The 22,777-nt window shown below is 45.8% G+C and overlaps 2 protein-coding genes across 4 annotated transcripts in view; one reads left to right on the forward strand and one right to left on the reverse strand.

Annotated features, from left to right (window-relative positions):
* Window positions 1-3,354, reverse strand: part of ACSS3 (acyl-CoA synthetase short chain family member 3) — a 178,453-nt gene extending 175,099 nt beyond the window's left edge. Inside the window, exon 1 of one of the 3 annotated variants that reach the window (XM_029597103.1) lies at window positions 2,921-3,354. In XM_029597103.1, coding sequence (XP_029452963.1) covers window positions 2,921-3,150 — 230 coding nt within the window. In that variant the 5' untranslated portion in view covers window positions 3,151-3,354. The remainder of the gene's footprint in view (window positions 1-2,920) is intronic. The other 2 variants (XM_029597104.1, XM_029597108.1) reach the window with 2 other exon arrangements.
* The window catches only part of LOC115089123 (protein lin-7 homolog A), a 132,656-nt gene continuing 111,549 nt past the window's right edge, over window positions 1,671-22,777 (forward strand). Inside the window, exon 1 of the mRNA XM_029597111.1 lies at window positions 1,671-1,885. The gene's annotated coding sequence lies outside the window, so the exon portion shown is untranslated. The remainder of the gene's footprint in view (window positions 1,886-22,777) is intronic.

Raw genomic sequence — 22,777 nt, forward strand, 5'->3', positions numbered from 1 at the left:
GTCTGCTGATTTGAAATATTTTACTGGTGTTTGGGAAATATTAGAACAAATTTATGTGACTTTTTAAATCATTAGGGGCCCAATACTGAAAGATGGCCGTTTAAGTAACTTGGCCAGATATAACTTACTGGCTAAATTACACAGTATATTCAGCAGCATGGCTTTGTCACTTAATATGTGCATGTATATTTGTACTTCGCCGTATCAGTTATAACCATCTAACTAGCTGGTAAACTTATGCGGCTAAGACAAAATATTGCTACTTAGTTGTATAAGTTATGCGGCTAAGTCACTCCACCCACTGCCGTCCCACAACTTATGCAGCTAACGTTTTAACCATATAAGGGACTAATGTGGCTAAGCAGCAGCCACTAAATGTAAGCGCATATACAGCGGCCACTACTTAACCACATAAGTCCTACTTATCCGGCTAAGTAGTGCTGAACGCGCTTTGAACATGTGTTAGAGAGAGAACAAAGTTGTGCATATTTCCCACCCTTTATTAATCCATGACAATCTCAGAGTGATTGCAATCTAAAGTTCCCAGGTACGGAGAGCAGGGGATTTATTTTAGCTTTAATTTTAATTATTGGGGGGTGTTTGCAGTGTCTGATATTTTGAAATATGTTATTGATGTTTGGGAAATTAAAAAACAATGTTATAAGTTTGTAATCATTGGATGATCTTTTCATCAGCTGTTTGGAAATATTTATTCTTTTTATGAGTTTGGTTTTACTATTATGATTGATGCTTTATATTTCTTAATGTTATTGCTCGATGTTTAGTGAGAAATTATATTTGTTTTTCCATTCCATACAGAGTCTGGTTTGTTGCGGTTTCAAGTTCAGTTTTTATCTGCATGTTTCTATTTATACTTTATTATCTCTTCATTTTGTATTTGATGAGGATCTGTCTGTCATGTATGACTGAGAAGTTATTCTGCTAAGCAGATTTGTGCTATTACTCCAACTGATTTGCTTAGTCTAGACCAGCTTAGTTTCCTCACTGCTTGTCTAGAGTATGCTCTATTTCTTAGTTATTTAGGGAAAATGTGACATTTATTTTGGAGATATTTGGGCATACTTTTGCCAGGTTTCAGAGTTGACTCGGCGTGTTGATGCATGTGTTGCAGAGAAAGTGCACAAGGGAATAAGATACCCCTTGGGCCAGTTTTGAAAAAATCTCCCGGGCTGATATTTTCCTGCAATCCGCCCCGATCCTTAGCGACATCAGATTTCCTTTGGATGAATACCAAATAACTAAACATATTTGTCAATTGGCCAGTGACCCAAATCGCTGTTTACTTCTTCAGCTCCACCCCTCCAGGAAATAGGAAGGATGGCTTAGAGAAGAGGGGAGAATGTTTTCTTTCCTGCTCTGTCTGAACCAGCCTCACCCCCTCCTCTTCTGCCCCACAGTCCCCCTATCAACAGGCAGCATGTTGGGGCTAGGGTAGCAGGAGAGGAGGGGCTGGAGCAGACACAGCTCAGCGTGCAGCTGCCTGGTATTCCAAGACTCTGGACTCAGCTGAGAGCAGAGTGGGAGTGAGGGAAGAGGACACCCTGGAGCACAAACCAGGGAGCTGTGGGTGATGATTTATGGGGAGGGCGGGGAGCTAAATGTTTATAGGCGATAAGGTGAAGAGGGAATGAATGCTGATGATAAGAGATGGGGCCAGCGCAAGAGAGGATGAATCTTGGAGGAGGGGGGTGAAAGCTCCCATATGCAGGGTGAGATTGTGAAGTGAATAAAGGGGGGAGGGTGGCATAAAATGGGGTGAATCCTGGAAAAGCACAAGGAGGTGAAGTGTTCTTTACTTTTCTGAATCGACAGTGCAACTGACTGGCACTTCTCCCCCCAAGTCCCTGCTGCTACATGTTTTACAGTAAGTGTGAAAGCTTTAATATCAACTTAAAACACAGGAATAACAAAACTAATACTTATACAGCACTCGCCTCCAAGGAGACGAGCTTCTTCCTTCATGATTATTATTATTATTATCCACATTTTGCTCCTCATCCAGCTATGCTGTGCTGTCCCTACCAATTTTTATTTCAACCACATGAGTCACCTTTATTTGCGGTTTCATAACTGCATGTATTACTTACTCTCCAGTCACCCAGTGCAAGGGGGGCACTGGGTGACTGGAGAATACAGTTATGTAAGCTCACTACCAGTCCCAGTGCTCCCTGAGCACCCCAATTTTAAATATCATGATTATGACCCACGAGCTGCCACCCTTTACTGCTGTGATGAGATCCAGATGCATATTCCTCAGATTTGATCCTGAAATGCTGACGTGGTAGGTCGATGGGTTTTTAACTTTCTCTGCCTCGCTGAAGTTGTTCTGCTCTCTCCACCCCCTGAGCTGCCTCTAAGTCTCTTTCTTGCCCGCCCTTTATCTGCCCAGCCGGCCCTCAGCCCCCCGGGGGACCTTGCCCCAACCTAGAATTGTTCCCCTTCTCCAGGGGTCCTAACAACCCCCTGGCCTTTGAAACCACATCGGCAAGAGGGCAGCAGGCGCATTTGCAACTTTGGCCGCCAAACTGGTGGCCATGGGCGACTAAGCCCCTTCCTTTCTTCTTTCAAAAAGGGAGGGTTTGAGCGGAGCAAAGGCAATTTATTCAAAGGGGGGGGGGGGTGCTAATGCCCTGGGGCCTTGGACGCAGCAAAGGAGTTTGGCAGCTGGGCTGCAGGCTGCTCACCGCTGTGCCCGCCACCCCCGGGCCCTCTCGGCTGCACGGTCCCGGGAAAAGTGCGGGGAGCCGAAGCCGGAAGCAGCCTGCGGACCCCTCCAGAAAAAAAAGTTCCCTCTCCCTCTCCCCGCGCGGCCTGGACGGGGGCAGCCTGCCAGCAGCTTCCCGAGCCAGCACTGCGCGCCCCGGCGGCTCACGGGGGAGGAGCGGGGCTTGGCACTCACCAGCCGGTGGCAGGGGGCTTGCTGCCGTCCAGGGTGACGCTCCAGGGCTTGAACCAGCGGAGGCGCCCGGCCGCCTCGCCCCACAGGCTCTCCGGGTCGTGCACCGAGCGCCTGAAGGTCGGCTCGTAGAGTGCGGAGGAGGAGGAGGAGGAGGAGGGTCGCGCGCCCAGCAATCCCCGGCTCTGCCCCAGCCGCCGGCGCCACCACAGGAGCGCGAGCGGGGGTCGCATCTTCCCTGCCGGACTTTCCCCTCTCTCTCGCGCGCGCGCGCTCACTCTCTCTCCCGGCCCGGAGCCGCGCCCGGTCCCCTTCGCCTTCCCACGTGCCCCAACGCCACGCGGCGTCGGTTTACTCGAGCTGCAGCGTCCCCAGCCCTGGCAGAAAAGTAAGGAAAAGGTTTTTGCAGAGGAGGAGGCGTCGAACCGCACCGGACGGCTCACTTTCACCCCCCCCCCCCCGTCGGTGCAAACACGAGTGGGGCTCGCCGCCGGGCTCTGGAGTTGCACAGAGCGGTCTGGCTGCGCGCGTGCTGGGTCTCGCCAGTGCAGACATGAAAGTTTGTGGCGAATAAAGAAAGAAGGATATCATCAGCTGAGACCTTATCGCCGAGCTGTCCTGACCTGAGGAAGGCAGCGTTAACTCTGAACGGGGAATCCAGCACTGTAGGAAGTTAGTTCAACCAAAAGGATTCAGCTGGTATCTTTTTATTCTTTTTTTAAGAAACATAGGAAATGATGGTAGAAAAAGGACACAACTGCCCATCTCGGCTGTCCAGCAAGCTCACGTCCTATTTGATTCAGGATCTGGGCCTTGTAGATTACTTGTTTGAGATCAATTTCCTATTGCTCTCTGCCGTTGTAGTAGCGAGCGCTGCATGTGTCATGGTTATTGGTAATAATGTGTGTTGCATGGGTAAGTCAGCCCCCTGATTGTTTGTATAAGACTTGTGCTATTTCATTTACAGTTTGCACTAGTAAGTCACCCCCCTGCTTGCATTTCCCCCCTCCCCCCTGGCGCCTCCTTTTGGCCCGGAGCGGCGGCTGTCAGTGGGTTTTTCTTGGTATCCTTTAGCTAAGGGTGACACACTTTTGTCTCGTAAGAACTTAAGAAGTTGCCACACTGGGTCAGACCAAGGATCCATCAAGCCCAGCAGCCTGTTTCTAACACTGACCAATACAGGTTTCCAAGTACCTGGCAAGTACACAAACATTAAATAGATCTCATGCCAGTAATAGCAGTGGCTATTCCCTAAGTCAACTTGATTAATAGCAGTTTATGGAATTTTCCAGGAAGCTATCCAAACCTTTTTTAAACCCAGCTACAGTAACTGCCCTAACCACATCCTCTGGCAACAAATTCCAGAGCTTAATTGTGCATTGAGTGAAAAATAATTTTATGCGATTTGTTGTAAATGTGCTATATGCTAACTTTATAGAGTGTACTGTAGTCCTATTATCTGAAAGATGAAATAACCGATTCACATTTACCCATTCTAGACCTCTCATGATTTTATAGACTTGAGTCAGAAACCCCATCAGCTGACGCTTCTCCAAGCTGAACAGCCCTAACCTCTTTAAACTTTTCTTTAGGATACTTCCTTACACTGTCCAATAATAGGGATGTGCATTCGTTTGCAATGAAATAGGAAATATTGTCTTTATTTCCTATTTCATTGCATTTCGGGGGCTAACAAAACGAAAGGAAAACCCACAAAATTTCATGTGGTTTTCCTATTGGTTTTTTTTTTTGGGGGGGGGGGGAGAAAGGGCACATTTAAAAAAAAAAAACAAAACTCCAAACCCACCCCAAACCTTCAAATTTAATTAATTACAGACCCCCCTCCCCCCCCAAGACTTGCTGAAAGTCCCTGGTGGTCCAGCGGGACTCCCAGGAATGATCTCCCCCCTCAGGCCTAGTAATCAAAATGGCGCCACTGGCTCTTTGCCCTTACCATGTGACAGGGGCTACCAGTGCCATTGGTCGGCCCCTGTCACATGGTATGAGCAATGGATGGCCCACGCCACCATGTTTTCAGCAAGGATAAAGAAACGTATGGCTCTTTGTCCTTAAGGCTCTCCAGTTTACTCCTCTTTTTCCATTCCTAACTTTGGTTGAAAACCAGTTACCATTTACTAAAGTTAAATAAATTTAAATAAAGCTTATGTTTTTGTAATTTTCCCATACAAGCATGGTCATGAAGAAAATGGTGGCAGTTGACCTGATATCAGTGTCATTCTGTCATCACGTTGGCGCAAGTCTCGGGATAAGCCAGTGCCATTTTTAAATAGATGCCAACAGAGCAGGAGCAAGTGGGGATCGCTCATGTCCCTTTTTTCATGCCAGACACCCATGGCAGGGGGGACCCTGACTCATGTAAGAGACTGGGGGTTAGAGAGGCCCGTGAAGGCCCCAGCTGCGTTTGGCTCCAGCTAGGTAGGCTTCAGACATGGCATGTTGGTGGGCGTCAGAGGGTAAGGGGGTGACAGAGTGTGGTGGGTGATACATTTTTTTTTACATTTCTCAGTAAATGGTGTGTGCTTTTTGTCAAAGTAAAAACACCTGAAAATGTTTAGGATTTTTGGAACTTCTAGGGATTTGTTTCATTGGAAGCAAATCGAATCGAAAATGACTGGTTTTTTTTTTTTTATTCTGCTTCCTTATTCCTTTCAAATGAATGGATATCCCTGTCTATAACTCCAATCACTTTCTAAGTTGCCTCTGCCCCATCCCAACCAGCCCACCCTTGCCTCTCCTACACTTCTGCTGGCCACTACTTCCAGCCACTGTTTCTCTGTCCCCCTTTGTTTGTATAAAGATGTGTTTGTGTGACGTGTGAATCATCACAGGACTTGTTTGGAGGGTCACTTGGGTTAACCGTGTTTAGCCTCTGCCTTACTGTTCCTTATTCCAAAGGGTTTCAATTCCTTAATTAGTTATCTTTATTTTTAGATTAGACTGCTTGCTGTGGCTAAACCTTCAGGAGAGTGAGCTTCTCTCCCGGATCCCTTTTCTGTAATATATGTCTCAGAAAACACATAGGAAGACTTTTTTTTTTCTTTTTAGAATTTTACAGATAATTCATCTTTTATTAGTATTGAATCATAACGGCAAGCATATGTTTCATTACATGCAAATAGGTTATAAGTATTTTATAAAATGTCTTCCAGATAGAGTCCTAGCCTTCTCCAAATATCCAGTATTCCAACCACTCCTTATACACAGTTTTTCTCTGTCTCACCTCTGCCATTCTGCATGCAGACAGTAGTCAGCTCCTGACACCAGTACACACATTTTCCTTTATTCTGCAAATAGCTTAATGTCCCATACCCCCACATCTGTTTCCCCTCCAGTGTTCTCCTGCACAGTTTCCGAGGTGAACTTTGGGTTTACCTTTTCGGGTCACGGTAATGCACATGCACATGCACACGACCTCTGCCAGATACCAAGTGTCCCTATGTAGCTACAATGGTACAAGAACAGAACACATTCTTCTGTTCTCTGTAAGACATTTGCTTGTCACTGTTATTGTTCAAAATGTAAACCGAATTGATCAGTAATTCTGTTATTGGAAAGTCGGTATAGAAAAGTTCTAAATAAAATAAATAAATTCCCACAGTTTCACAGCCCCTGTGCCTCAAGAGGTTACAAGTTGCTACAAAACCGTTACAAGGGTTAGATCTTGTCCCTGCAACACACAAATAAGACAGAATAAACTTCCATCTTGAGGGAGCTGCTGCTGAAACGAGCTGCCCAGAGCAGGACTTGGCACTGGATAAAAACTGTGAATCCTTAAGCTTGTTAAACTATTGCTTGCTGATGGGGGATTGTGCATTGGAGAATATTTCTTTTTGTTTTGGAGTGTGAGCGGTTTTTAAAAGCATATTATTTGGCTGTTTGAAAGTGTGATGGAGTTGGTTCTGAAGTAGATCTGATGCCGGATGGGCGGAGACATCAGATAGGAGTTAGCAATAGGGATGTGAATCATTTTTTGACGATTTAAAACAATCGTCGGATATATTTTAAATCGTCAAAAATCGTTAGAGCCGCGATACAATAACAATTCCCCCGATTTATCGTCAAAAAATCGTAAATCGGGGGAGGGGGCAGGGCGGGAAAACCGGCACACCAAAACAATCCTAAAACCCACCCCGAACCTTTAAAACAAATCCCCCACCCTCCTGAACCCCCCAAAATGTTTTAAATTACCTGGGGTCCAGTGGGGGGGTCCTGGCGCGATCTCCCGCGAGTGAGGGCAAAAGTAGCACCGGCGCCATTTTGAATATTGGCAATACGGCGCGAGTGCAGGAGGTCGCTCCCGGACCCCCGCTGGACTTTTGGCAAGTCTTGTGGGGGTCAGGAGGCCCCGCCAAGCTGGCCAAAAGTCCCTGGGGGTCCGGGAGCGATCTCCTGCACTCGTGACGTCGGGTGACAGGAACCAAAATGGCGCCGGCGCTACCTTTGCCTTGTCATATGGTAAGGGCAAAGGGCCACTGGTGCCATTTCTATTAACGCAGCCATGGCCCAAGAGTGGGAGATCGTGCCGGGGACCCCCCCCCCCCCCCACTGGACCCCAGGTAATTTAAAACATTTTGGGGGGGTTCGGGAGGGTGGGGGATTTGTTTTAAAGGGTCGGGGTGGGTTTTAGGGTTGTTTTGGTGTGCCGGTTTTCCCGCCCTCCCCCGATTTACGATTTTTTACGATTTAAAAAAAAACAAAAACATGACAATCAGATTTCCCTCCCCCCCCAGCCAAAATCGATCGTTAAGACAATCGATCACACGATTCACATCCCTAGTTAGCAATCTATTAGGTATCTGCTAGGGAGTTAGCAATCTCTTATGCTACCACTCCTGAGAGGGGAGGAGTTAGCAATCTTGTTATGTGCGAGCTCCTCTGGAGGGAGGAGCAAGCACTCTGTTATTGTTAAACTCCTATGAAGGGGAAGAGTTAGCATTCTTGTTAGGAAAGCTCCGTGTTAGAGCTAGGAGTAGCAATCTATTGTGTACTAGCTCCAGAAGGAGGTGGAGTTAGCAAGCTGTTATGAATCTGTTGCTGAAGACTCCTGGTAGGAAAGGAGCAGCCATCTGTTACCAGCGGAGTGCTTGGAGAGGACACTCAGCTGTAGAGGAATGTAGATAGGTGAATCCTTGGGCCAATGGCAGATGACTGTGCCCCCAGGAGGATATCCTGAGAGGGACCACCGGCTAGGCTTGAGTATGGAGACAGACACAGAATTCTTTTATTAGACAGGTAGTAGAACCACCAGAGGTGGCAGTAGTGAGCTGCTACACCCGACAGGGCTGAAGTCCCTCAGGTACTGGAACCACTATCCCAGGGTTGCTGAGCTGTAGAGAAACTATAGATAGTGAGTAGACAGGTACACTGTGTTCATAGCCAGATCTGGATGATAGATCTCACATAAGGTCTTTAGAAAGCTCAGTAGCTGGAAAAGGTTAGGTCCTCGAGGAGCGAGTACCTGGTTCCAGGGAAAGCTTTGAGAGAGCGATGGTAACTCACAATTGTCTATATCTGTGATAGCTTCCAGGCAGTAGAGAATCTTCAGAGTGTTCAGGAACATGGGCCCTCGAGGAGTGGGTACCCCTGGTAAGTCCGAGGAGGCAGAGTAGCTTAGGTAACGAAACCCTTTGCTAACTCAATCCGTTAGCAATTTCTGAGACCTTTTATATTGGAAGTGGATGACCTCAGTTCAGGGGGATGCCCCCAAGGTTCACGCCCTTGCTGGTACATCATTCAGAGCGTGCGCCCTTCATCATCAGGAACATGGCAGATCCACAGTGTCGTGCTGCTCCGGGGATGCCGGAGGAAGACGGCAAGAAGACGCTGCGGCAGCAAACCATCCGTCAGGCCTGGAGGGAGTCGCCACAGTGGTAAGGAGGGTGGAGTGAGGGCGTCGAGCAGCGACTGACGCAACAGGTTCCTTGCTTCTTTTTTCCCACCCATACACTTCCACTTTTATAAATCTACATTTTCCAACTAAGAGCCAGGGAGAACATTTACATAATAGGAACCAACTAGTGCTTTGGACAAATAAGTGTAAAATAAACCCTTGTTCATGCTTGGTATGTAGACTACTCTCTTTTAGGGGTTTAGAGGAAAGTAATTGTGCATAACTGGAGTCAATTAATAGCCTCACACAAATAAAGTACAAAATTAATCTTGACTAAAAGAAATAATACATCTATTATAAATAATTGGAAAACAGATTAAAAAGAACTATTTGTCATTGGTTGGAAAATATACTGCTTTGTACTGGGAAGAGGAAAGAAAATAAGTGATTTAGATCAAATTTTGGTCATCTGCAAACAGCAAAATTTAAGTAAATCTCAGGGGGAGTGAGTGGAGCATCTTATTAGATCTTTGTGATTATTATTTCTAGCTCATATGATTTACTTTTATTCCATAAGCAACATGATTTACAAAGGGAGCCACACTATACTACATATTTAATAGATAAATGTATATTGTCGTCTGAAAAGAGAAGTTAAACCACGCCATATTTTAAAACAACAAGTAAGCACGCAATCAGGAGTACAAACAAGTGTTCTGAGGGTGGAGATGGAAGATAGATTCAAAGGCTAGCTGATTTTATTTGCAGCTGAGGAAAAGGAAGGGGCTTGGTAGATCTTTCTCATTTCTTTCAATAGGTACCAAAAGCTCCTAACAGCAGAAGGATTGAGATCATACTCAACATACCCTGATGTAAGAATACGGTTCATTCCTGTCGTTAGGTGCTAAATCAACTATTCAAAAACATTACCCCAGAAGGGTGACTGGGAAATATCCTATCACCAAAGCTGTCACCACTATTACTACTTTACCTGCAGTCCAGATGGATATCTTGATCCACAATGAGGAACTGGTTCAATGTGAAAGGTATCTGCAGGTTGACTACCTTAGAAAATAGGTTGTGAAACTTAGAGAGATGACAATGAAGTCTGCATTGATAAAATGCTTATTGAGGCATCAAAGATGAAATAATCAAGCATAGGGGAAGGTGATGCTGGACTCAGATTAGCATAGTCACTAGGCCCTAAATCCTAACTCCCTTGAGCTAAAGAACCAGTATGCAGCCCTGGAAGTGGAGGAGAAATCATCCTAGGAAGAGGAGGAGCTAGAGGAGGAGAAACTAGAAAAGCTAAGAGAAGCTGGGAAAATAGGAGATCGAAGATGCAAATGGAAGAAAAAATAGAGTATGTAGTGAAACAGGGAGAGGGGACAAAACTATTTAGATATGTTAGTGATAGGAAAAAAGTGTAAAAATGGGATTGCAAGACTACAAGGTAAAGGAGGAAATATATCGAAGCTGACAAGGAGAAAGAAGAATTTCTTAAATTCAGTGTGTTTCATGAGGAAGGGCTTGGAGTAGGACCACAGAAAACTATCACAAATAGGAATGAAAGTGAAGTATTCTTCAAGCAATTATCAGAAGACTGTTCACGAGGAACCAGGAAAACTAAAAGTATATAAAGTGATTGGGACCAGACTGGATTCGTCCAAGGGTACTGAGGGAACTTAGAGAAGTTCTGGCAATTCTGCTGTGTGCCCGTTTTAATGTTTCTTAAGAGTCAGGAGTACTTCCAAAGGATAAGAAGCAGACAGTTAGTTCTTCTTCACAAAAGTGGAAGTAAAAAGGAGTCTGAAAACTATAGACCAGTTAGTCTGACCATGGTAGTATGTAAATTAATGAAATCACTGCTAAATCAAGGGATCACGCGGTTTCTGGAATCCAGTGGATTACAAGTTCCGAGGCACCATGGTTTTACAAGTGGTAGGTCTTTTCAGACAAATTTAATACATTTCTTTGGATGATCAGAAAAGAGAGCAAGATGCAGTAGCCTTGTATTTCAGTAAGACCTTTGACACAGTTCCACATAGGCAACTTATAAACAAACAGAGCACCCTGGGTACCGGCCCTAAAATAACTGATGGGGTTAGAAATTGGTGACGTGTGGGCCAACAAAGGTTAATGGTAAACCAAATGTGCTTTGAGGAAAGATAATTTACAGTGGTCAGCAGTGATTTGTCCTCAGTCTCTATCTGTTTAACATTTTTATAAGCGATATCGAAGAAAGGCTATCAGGAAAGGTTTGCATTTTTGGAAGGTTTGGAAAACATGAGGTGGGATCTAGTGAATCTTGAGGAATGGTCTTGAGCCTGGCAGCTAAAATTTAATGCTAAAAAATCTGCAGTGTTGTGCATTTGGATTGGAAACCCCAAGGGAGCAGTATTGTGTGTGTGTGTGTGTGCATGCATGGGGAGGGGGGGGGGGTGAAGTTCTTTGCTCAAAACAAGGGGGGGATCTGGGGGGGATCATATTGGATGATCTTAAGGAGAACAGACAGGTAGATAAGGCAGCAGTAAAAGCCAGAAGGATGCTGCTTTAAATAGGGAAAGGAGTAGTCAGCAGAAGCAAAGAGCACTGGAAGGCTGATCTGCATACCTGAGCCAGCAGTCCCTGGGAGAGGACTCCAGAAGTCACTGCAAAATAGCTAGGCTTCAGTCTCCTTAGTCCCAGCTTCCAGAGGCCCTGCATTTCATGCAGCAGAAGAAGACTTTACCCAGCAGTCCCTGGGAGAGGACTCCAGAAGTCACCATGAGCTATCCAGTGTGCAGTCTCTACAGTCCCAGCTTCCAGAGGCCCCTCGCCCCTTGCAGCAGAAGAAGACTTTACCCAGCAGTCCCTGGGAGAGGACTCCAGAAGTCACTGCAAGATAGCTAGGCTTCAGTCTCCTTAGTCCCAGCTTCCAGAGGCCCTGCACTTCATGCAGCAGAAGAAGACTTTACCCAGCAGTCCCTGGGAGAGGACTCCAGAGGTCACCATGAGCTATCCAGTGTGCAGTCTCTACAGTCCCAGCTTCCAGAGGCCCTTCGCCCCTTGCAGCAGAAGAAGACTTTACCCAGCAGTCCCTGGGAGAGGACTCCAGAAGTCACCATGAGCTATCCAGTGTGCAGTCTCTACAGTCCCAGCTTCCAGAGGCCCCTTGCAGCAGAAGAGACTGTGTGTGTGCCTCAAAACATTTTATAAATGTACTACTGATTTGATACATAAGGAATTTAATTCAAAAGAAGAGTCAATAAGGTAGGTAAGTAAGTAGTTATAAGTAGATTAATTGTAGCGTTCTGAGGGTTATTGACAGACAAATATAAAATAAATCAATAGACTAAAAGTACTTTAGATTAGCTTAACATCCCTACTCCCTTAGAAATTGTAACTTGATAACAAATCAACAAAATTAAGATGCAAATAGTAATCCAGCAGCAAGAGGGAAGCTATTCAGTCTTCTACATGGAGTGCCATATGTAAGATTATCTCCCAGTTGGTGAGAACTGTATATGTGCACTACGTGCAAAGATCTCCTAGCACTCAGAGAACAAGTCAGGTCTCTGGAGACTAGAGTGGCAGACCTGGAGGGGCTAAGGGAGATAGAGAGGTACAGAGGAGACCTTCAGGGACATAGTAGAGCAGACCCACCTCCAATCTGGCAGCCCCTGTGCTGCCTTGAAGGAGAAATGTCACCTGGAAGGAAAGCATCACCTCGGTGAGGCTGGAAGCAATCCTGTAGCTAGGATGTGTCCATGATGTAGTATCCTCTCACTCTGAGGACATGTCTCCAGAGGCAAATGCCCAAAAGGGAAGGGTTAGGATGGCCATTGTAGTTGGTGGTTCGATTATCAAGAATGTAGTTAGCTGGGAGGCTAGTGTTCGTGAGGATCAGTTGGTAACATGCCGGCCTGGCGCAAAGGTGGCAGACGTCACAGAGATAGGATTTTAGATACTGCTTGGGAGGAGTCAGATGTCTTGGTATATGTGGATACTAATGATATAAGAAGGTGCAGGAAGGAGGTTCTGGAAGCCAAATTTAGGGTTTTAGGCAGAAACTTGAAATCCAGAACCTTCGGGTTAGCATTCTCAGAAATGCTCCCTGTTCCACGTGCAGGACCCCAGAGGTAGGCAGTGCTGCAGAGTCTCAATGCGTCTCAATGGTGCAGGGAAGAGGATTTTAGGTTTATTAGGAAATCTGCATCATTTTGGGGAAGGGGGGCCTTTTCCAAAAGGATGGGCTCCACCTTAACCAGAGTGAAACCAGGCTGCTGGCACTAACCTTTAAAAAGGAGATAGCGCAGCTTTTAAACTAGATAATGAAAGAAAGCCAATAGTCGCTCAGAAGCACATGGTTCGGAATAATTTATCTTTTGAAGGATACTAAGAGAACAGAGAAATTAGGGTATCCCAGTAGAGAAGCTGCAATAAATGCTAAAGTGGCCCAGGTGCCTTAAAGTGCAGACAGAGTAGAAAGCTTCCAAATTACCCCATCAACTGATGAGCAGGTTGTTAATACAAACAAGAAACATACTTTGAAATGTTTGTATATAAATACTAGAAGTCTGAAAAATAAGATGGGAGAGTTAGCATGCATAGCACTAGATGAAGAGGTTAATATAATTGGCATCCCAGAGACGTGGTGAAAGGAAGATAACCAATGGGACACTGTGATACCAGCATACAAATTATATTAAAATGATAGGTTGGATCAATTTGGTGGAGGGGTGGCTTTATATGTTAAAGAGAACATTGAGTCAAACAGGATTAAAGTTCTGCAGGAAACAAAATGCAATGTTGAATCTTTATGGACAGAAATTCCAGGTGAAAAAGGGATTAGAATAGTAGTGGGGTTGTATTACCATCCACCTGGCCAGAATGAACTAAAGGCAATGAAATGCTAAAAGAAATTAGGGAAGCTAACAAAATCAGTAGCACAGTAATGGGTGATTTCAATTACTCCAGTATTGGCTGGATGAATGTCACATCAGGACGTGCTAGAGAGAGAAAGTTCCTAGATGAAATAAATGACTGCTTCATGGAGCAGCTGGTACAAGAACCAACAAGAGGGGAAACTATTTTAGACCTAGTCCATAGTGGAACATAAGATTTGGTGCGAGAGGTAACAGTTTTGGAGCCACTTGGCAATAGTGATCACAACATGATCAAATTTGACTTAATAATAGGGATGTGCAGGGGTAAATCTATTTAGGGGTGGGTTTTTTTCAGGAGGTTTCTCCTGAATGAATTTCAATTAGTTTAATGTTCATTTCTTTCATTTATAAAAACTGAATCAAACATTAAAAAAAAAAATAAAAGGAAACTGGGCCTTCTGACCCCACCACCCATTTCTCCCACCCAGAAAAATGCCAGAACCAGGATTCCCCCTGGCCCTCACTTGTCTGATCTAGTAGGGATCTGCTGCCTAGGCCCAGGTCAAAGCCATGGTAGATTGCTGCAACCTCGGCCTAGACTCCACGCAAGGCCAAGGCTTGGAGGCCTGGTCCCAACGCCTCGGCCTAGGCCAGATGCCGGGGCCTTGCTGAAACCGGAGTCCAGGTCCTAACCCTGGGGCCTGGTCCAGATACTGGGTCCCAATGCCTGTGCCTCGGCCTCGGCTAGGACCCAGGCCCGACGCTGTGGGCTGGTTCGTAAGTCAGCTCCTGATGCCAGGCCCAATGCCAAGGCCCAACCCAGAGGCTGGATCTTGATGCCTGGGCCAGGGCCCAGGCACAGGCCTGCAGCCTGGCCCAGAGTCTGGATCCCGATGCTTGGGCCTCAGCCTAGGGTCAGGCCCCAGGCCTCAAAGATCCTCTTCTTACAGCTTTTGTCTTCTTCTAATGACAACATTCGCTGGGGTCATGCCAGAGTAAATTAACACCGGTGCATCCTCTTCGCAGATGGCGCCATCTAAGTTATACTGGCAACCAATGTAGTTGTTTTAGAAGTGGGGCTGCACTCACTCTTCTTGGGCATGAATAAATAAGTCTTGCTACCATATTTTGCATGACTTGAAGGCATTTTGTACTCTTAACTGGTAACCCCAGCATAGTGCTGTTCTTTGTATGCCAAGACCAGAGAGAATGCAGAGCAGCACCAGAACCTGGTAATTGTCCATATTATTAACCATTCTGTACCCTATAATTCTAATTACTATTGGTAGCACTATTATGAATTTCGTTCTTTTTTTCTTTTTCTTTTTCACCCTTTTATATATTATTTTGGCCACACATGACCTTGAAGCTTGGGCTCCATCTAGCCTGGGACCTTTGGGTCGGGTCGGGGATTCCACTCCTGTAGCCCATTCATTAGACATAGGGTGCTTGCCTCGGGTTCTGTTTTTAGGATTGTGCTGGGTTTTGGGTTTTTTTTATATTGTGAGAGGACTGTAAGACCCCAAGGTGTTGTTTGGGGAGAGGTCTTGGAGAAGCCTGTCTTCGGGGAGGCCCTGGTTAGCCGAAGACCTGCTTCACTGTGACCGTCCCAGGAAACGGAGGAATGGTGGCTGCAGCATCCTCTCGAGTTCATTCTGAGTTGGGGAATACCGATTTTTGTTGCTGGCCAGGTGGAAGAGTTTTGCCCCCTTTTCTGCCTGAGTCCTGGTACATCTGGAGCTGCTTGCTCTGAAGCGGATCCCTGCCATCTGGAGTCCCGAACCAAGGAAGAGATACACAAAAGAATACCTGCTAACTGTGATAAGTTTGAGAACCTCGAGGATCCCCATCTGGAGTCTTCACCCGTGGGGGGGGGGGGGAGAGAGGGTTGAACTCTCTGTGCAGTGACAGTTTTGCCAGTTTTAGGAAGAGGTTTTCTCCCTTTCCAAAAAGGAATACCCTGCCCACCTGGGGATACCACTTATCCAAGCCCTAGAAGGTGGAAGAGATTGTAATTAAGAACATGCCATACTGGGTCAGACCACGGGTCCATCAAGCCTAGCATCCTGTTTCCAACAGAGGCCAATCCAGGCCATAAGAACCTGGCAAGTACCCAAACACTCAGTCTATTCCTTGTTACCGTTGCTAATGGCAGTGTCTATTCTCTAAGTCAACTTAATAGCAGGTAATGGACTTCTCCTCCAAGAACTTATCCAAACCTTTTTTGAACCCAGCTACACTAACTGAACTAACCACATCCTCTGGCAACAAATTCCAGAGCTTTATTGTGAGTTGAGTGAAAAAGAATTTTTTCTGATTAGTCTTAAATGTGCTACTTGCTAACTTCATGGAATGCCCCCTAGTCCTCCTATTATCCGAAATAGTAAATAACTGATTCACATTTACTCGTTCAAGATCTCTCATGATCTTAAACACCTCTATCATATCCCCCCTCAGCCGTCTCTTCTCCAAGCTGAAAAGTCCTAACCTCTTTAATCTTTCTTCGTAGGGGAGCGCTTCCATTCCCCTTATCATTTTGGTTGCCCTTCTCTGTACCTTCTCCATCGCAATTATATCTTTTTTGAGATGCGACGACCAGAATTGTACACAGTATTCTGTGTACAATAAAAATTATTTTGGATACTAACAACCAGTCCCCCGTGTTTTATTGGTACTACAGCACACAATGAGCAAAAAGGAGTGAATACCCCTCTCCCAGGGAAAAGGATTAAAGAGTAAGGCACCCCTAGCACTTCAGACCTTGAAAGGATTAACTTTCCTCTACCTAACCAAGGATCCGCACCCTGGGGGAAAAGAGACTGAGTTGAATGAGCTAGCCTGGTGAGGATCCAGCCCCGAAGGGACTTAGAAATTCTTTTATGACCCCATCGGGTTACAATCCGCACCTGGGGATGGGGTTTACATATCATTGTTCCCCTGTTTCTTGTGGGTTGGGTCTTGCAGCCCGAATGCCCCAGTCCACAATCTTCCTGGTTATGTTGCATTAGGCTTTTTGCAATTTGGTTAAGGATTTTGGATTTTACGTTTTGGTGATTTCTTTTTTTTCTGGACCCCCTAGTCCTGGCTCAGGGAAGGAAAATCTCTGGGAAGAATTAGCGTGAGAGGAGACCTGTTGTTTCCCTCTCACACCCGGTGGATGGACATCGGTGACTGTAGTTTGAATGACTGAGAATGACAAGGGGGGAGGGCGCGTCTCTTTCAAGCCGTCACTGAATGACAAGTCTCCACTCAATGTATCATCCCCCTTTGTGGATGACGCAACCAATCGCGCATATTTTCGCTCTAAATATGATAATTTGTACTGGCATATTCTATATATTTTGAGTGGATACTGGTGATTCAGCATCGTGTCATAAGGTGTCGTTTAATAAGCACGACTGCAATTTGATACTTCAATTTTAAACGTATACGGCCCCTGAGGCAGCCACTCATAAGGTGGCGAAACTCAGCCAGAGTCGGGCAATTTTAATACGTCTCCATCAAAATAAAGCATTTCTAAGTCATCTGGCATCTATTTTATTTTGTTTAATCCTCATGGCTTTTATAGATGGCCTTCCACACTACTTCCTGGGTCCCTCCCTTACCGAGGGACACTTTCACAAACAGAGAAGAGGAGAACTATGGGAAATGGATGCGACCAGCATCAAACATGATTGGTGCCAAGTGATTATTAGTGACAATCTGCAGCAGCAATGGTGTTTAAGCTAGAACACCCATCCAGGTATATACTTTCTACACCACCCTTACTGAGATTTATGACCACAGAAAAGGTTCATCTCCTACACGTTGAGCCCTGGAGGTCTTATTAGGGGAAAGGAGCTAGGGGAAGTGTGTGTAGAGGCAGGAAAGATGGGCTGAGGGAGAGAAAGTGTCAGCAAACAGCCTTGCTTCACTATTAGATGGGACACCCCCCCCCCCCCCCTTCTGGTCAGCTGCATCAGTGGAGCGGGACCTCTCTTTGTCCAAGTCACCAGCTGCTCTGTCCAAGGATGGTCCCGGCTCATACGTTGAAGCCTTTCTTATTTATTTATTTTTTCACCAGCATGGCCTCTCTGCTTGAAAAATAATGAAGATCACTGCTCTGTGGAAAAGAAAATCATAATTAAATTAGTTACCTCTGCTGTTCTCAGCAGCTTAGACTGAGCACGGAGGCCTGGTGCCTGCTGAGTGTGCTACAGGCAAATATTAAGCCGTCTGCACTCTTGGATGCCCACAGATATCATAATATCCCTGAATATATTCTGGCACTGTATGAGATGAGGTTTCACACTGCAATTCTCAGGTGGCTTGTGCTGCTTCTTTAGAGAGTGGTGTCTCATTTTTCTGATCATGTTCTCACTCCAGAAACTGTGAAATTGCTCAGCTGTTCAGGTAAAATGGAGACAGTTCTGTGCAGCTACTGTGGTTGCCTTTCGTTAAATCAGCGTGGACATTGTTAATTGCCCCTTCTGTTTTGTTATTTATTTTTCTGGCATTTCCTTTTAATCTCGAACATACAGAACCAGATTTCCTCCCTTGTTAACAGATGCCTTTTTTTCTTCCTGGAGTCTGAGATGAATCAGGGGGGGGAAAAAAATGTACCTGTGACTGCACAGATTGTTCCCTTCCCCGGCGCTTCTCAACCATTTTTTTTATTTCGTGGCACGCTTTCAAGTTTGTTTATCCTCATGGCACACCGTGCCAAATTTTTGCATGATTCTTAGCACCTTCCCCCACACCCACCTGCAGGAAGAGCAGCCCTTTTTACCTGTGTGCTCCTCGTTCTATCCGCTTCAATCTGACATCCAAACAGGTAGGGCCAGCGGGTCCTGGGAAGGTAACAGGGCCCCACACCCTCAAACCTCGGACTCAGACCGGCAGAGGAGGTGCACACAGGAGAGAAGCGCTGTTTTCGTCCTGTGGGCGTGAAGCAGGGAGGAAAGGGGAAGGTTACCAGCTTTCTGGTGGGAGAATCTGGGGCGCTTTTTCTCTGCAGGGCTAGTAGCGAGCGAGTAAGCGAGATCATTTTGATGGGGGGGAGGAGAGGTGGGGAAGGGTGGTGGACTGTCCCCATGCAAGGTTGTAGTCATGAACTCCCAAAATACACCTAAAACTGCATTCTTTATTAGCAAACACTATTTTGGGGGCCCAATACAAATGTCACAGTGATAGTGGGTCTGTACTGTATACAGAATTATACCATCCCCCAGAAAAAGTTAAATTAGCCGATACAATCCAGCTGTTCCCAGTATGTAAATTCTATATGAGAGATGTGTCCAGGTCAGAGACTTTGAACTGCATCCCAGGATATTTTCCACTGAGGCGTTATTAATATTCTTATCAGGTGATAAAAGTTCCCAGCTTTTGCTGACCGCCCTTGCTTTTCTGCCTCGGCATGTCTCATTCTGTTCCTTTTTTTGTTTTTCCCTCTCTCTCTCTGGTATCCTCCTTCCTGCCTTCTTCTTCCTTATCTCTTTCCTTCAGAGTTGATACTTTAATACTTTCTCTTTCATCAATCTGTCTGCTTTGATTCTCTCCTTTACCCATTCCTCCTCCTCATGTCTCTCCTCCATCATTTTTCAGGATTCCCTCACCTCCAAATCCAGGGTCCTCTCTTTCTCTCTCATTCCCATCTCCATCCCTCTCATTTCCAGTTTTCTCGCAGTCCATCCAGTACTTCATCCTCGCTCCCCCTTCCCCATCACCAGATATCTCTCTCTCCTTAATCCTAATCACCTCTGTCTCCCTGTTCCTGAGTCATTTCCCCATCTCCCTCTTGCCAATACCTGTTTCTCTCTCTCCTGCAACCCTTTCCCTCTATTATCCTGCCCCTTATCCAGGATCCCTTTCCCCCTCTTTCTCAACCTCAGTCCTAAGTCCCCACTCTCTCTTTTCTCCCACCCCCCTTCCTGTCTTTCTCCCCCTTCTCCTTCATGCCTGATTCTCTAAAGTTTAGTCTTCTCTTCCCACACCTCCCCCCTGATCCCTGGTATGCTCAAGCAGGCCCCACCCCTAGCTTGGCAGGAGCAGCAGCGTATAAAGCCTTGTCAGTCCTGTTCCCCCTTCCACCTTCCTGCAATCATTCTCACCTGACTAGAACTCTAGGTGACTCCTTCCTCTTCCCCTCTGCTGTCGGCTGAGTCCCAAGTCCCTACTGCACATGCACAGTCCTATAAAGCCCGAGGCACTGACTCGCCAAGCGAACAGAGCACAGCAGAGAAGAGCCCTGTAGGGGGAGGTGGACAGGAAGGGAGCAGAGGCTCTTCTCTAGCGCTTCTGTATGGGCTTCCTGCTCCTGCCTCTGCCCCTCCCCTCCTGTCTTCCTCCATGCTGTTCGAAATACCGTGAACACAGGAGGGAGGGGCTGGAGCAGCGCGCAGGAGATTTGGGGCACTGGCCAATAAGAGTTGGGGGCAAGACTTTCAAAAGGTACACTTCACTGTGCAGGGTTTGACTAATATACTGAAAGTGAGATAGCGTTGGGCAGAATACATCATTTGCTTATAGTGCATGGCACATTCTTTTTCCAATGTTCATAATTTTTCTACGGGTTATGTTACCATTTGCATGTAACTTTTCTAATATTAATAGTAAATGTATACTGCATGTCTTTCTGTGGGAAGAGAAGAAATAATGACTTTTGAGGGATAACCAATGACCATATGCACATTTATCTCTTGGATCTTCTTTGTGGATATGCTGAACTCCTGACTGGTTGTGGTGTCACTAGGACAGGTTTGGGAAGGCCTGGCCTAGGAAAAGGAGGCACGCAATCTGAAAGAGCTCCATGAATATTGATCTAGGGAACGGGACAAACCCTTATTTCCTGACTTAAGGATGATGGATAGTGTCGGCTCTACAAGATGCATTATTCTACTTCCAGTGGCTGTAATATATCCCTCCATATGCATGGGTGTAGTTAAGTGTTTCAGTTTTAAGGAGAGAGATTGCCTGACCATACACTGCATTTTGTTACAGCCACGCAGTCTAAGTGGGCTGAAGATTGATGACTGGCCATCTCTTTTTCTGTTCATTGCTTTCTCCGACTTCAATATTTTTACCTACTTTCCAAAGGGAAGAAGACTTATGAGATTCTGTGTATGTGTGGCTACCCACATTCACACACACACTCTCACGCACTCCCACCCCAATAATTTATGTGTTTAGTGTCCTATCAACACCAGATTTTCGGGAAATTGCCAGGGGGTCCACGGGGATCTTGAAGGTTTGGATCCCGGCTAAGCACATATGCATTTGTGTGCAAGTATTCTGCTGTTGACTCTCTTAGTTCTTCGTGGAACTTCATGTTTTCCTGTGCATGTTCCAAAATGCCCATTTTGTAAGGCTTTGATCTAGAGCAGAAAAGCAGGACACATGGATGCATTTTGTTTATGATTTCACAGCCAACACTGTATATATTTTCAAGTGAAGATAAATAGGGTATGCATTATTTTCCTGTTCTCTCAAGTGTAATGAAATGCTCAGGCAAGATAATAAGAAAGCACATGCAGTTGAGCTGTGTATTGGGACAATTCTTAAGGGGTGTGACATTAATTGTCAATGAGTGAAGAGACTAAGGTCTCTGTTATATCTAATATATGTTGCATGGAAACGAGAAAAAACTGGGCATCCAAGCAGCAATGCCTGAGATGCTGCAGCCAGTGACTCGAGAGTTCTCATATGTACACAATTATATTTCAACTGTTATCAACAGGGTGCACAATTCCACAGAGGATTAATTCACCCAAATTCACTGGGCATAAAATCATTCTATCCTGTGTGTAAAATGCAGCTCAGATTCTCTGCATATCTCAGGAAAAAACAAGTACTCCCCTTTATGCAGGTTTGTAGAGCAGCCCCAGCTCTGCCTGATTTATTCTATTAGCAATTTCCTCAGAATATGCATGAGCCTCATTATCCATTTCCCCATAGCCAAAAGCTGCTGTTCTGAGGTTTTCCCAAGCCTGGAATTGACAGATTCCTATGCATCTGTGACTTCTGCTGCACACCTCATTGTAATAAGAACGCTTTGAGAGAAAGGTGAAGAAAAAATGCTGAACGTGGTCTCGGCATGCAAAAAGCCAAAACTGCTTGCTTACCTTTTAATCAGTACACTGAGCCAACCTACTAACAACACATTTCTATTGTTAGTGGAGCTTTTCTGATGCCTGTCACTCCAGCTGTTGTGTTAAAATGTCAAAAAGCACATACATAATAGATAAACCAGGCCTTTAATTTCTGTTTCAAATGTTTAAAAGTGACACAGAGTAGAACACAGATGTAGGAAGCTTGCAGCCACAGAGTCACTGACAGCTTTCTCACCACTGATCATGGAGAAACCCACAGATTTCTTTGAAAATTGACTTATCCCTCATATCATCCATTATTAAACTATCTCAATGTGGTATTGTAGAGTAACTAGTTACCCCACAAATTTCTGCCTGGAACAATAAGCAGATTTTCATCCATAAAAAGAAATCTGTTTAGGGCAGCTGTCTGATTTTTAGGGATATTGTTAGGAATGCCAGCGAGAACAAATTGATAGAATTAATAATCTCAATGTTGCATTGATGGAAGTGTAGGAAAGTTCCATAGTAGGTGTTGCGTCTGTCGGTCTCAGACGGCTTCGACCTCTGTGCCTCACCTTTCTTCCTTCTCTCTCCTTAAGCCTTGGGAAGATGGCTGCTACCGCGTCTTCATGCCGCTTTCTCCGGCGTCCCCAGATCGGCAATGGTGACGGTGTTCGCCATGATTTTCCTGAGGGCCTCCTAGGGTGTGCGCGCACACGCCACCCACGTCTATATCCACGTCATGGCGGGAACCTCGGGGACTGCCCCCTCCGAGTGACGTTATCACATCCTGGTATTTAGCCTGCACTTCGTTTGCTAACAAACGGGCCAATTCAGTAAAGTCCGCCTGTGCGCACGATTCAGTATTTAAATGAGGCCCGGCGGTAGAAACGGGCAAAAGGAGGCGCTAGGGACACTAGCGCATCCCTAGCGCCTCCTTTTGGCCTACAGCAGCGGCTGTCAGCGGGTTTGACAGCTGACGCTCAATTTTGCCGGCGTCAGTTCTCGAGCCCGCTGACAGCCACGGACTCGGAAACCGGACGCCAGCAAAACTGAGCGTCCGGTTTTCGAC

Source organism: Rhinatrema bivittatum, chromosome 4 (genome assembly GCF_901001135.1).
Source record: "Rhinatrema bivittatum chromosome 4, aRhiBiv1.1, whole genome shotgun sequence".
Lineage (NCBI taxonomy): Eukaryota > Metazoa > Chordata > Amphibia > Gymnophiona > Rhinatrematidae > Rhinatrema > Rhinatrema bivittatum.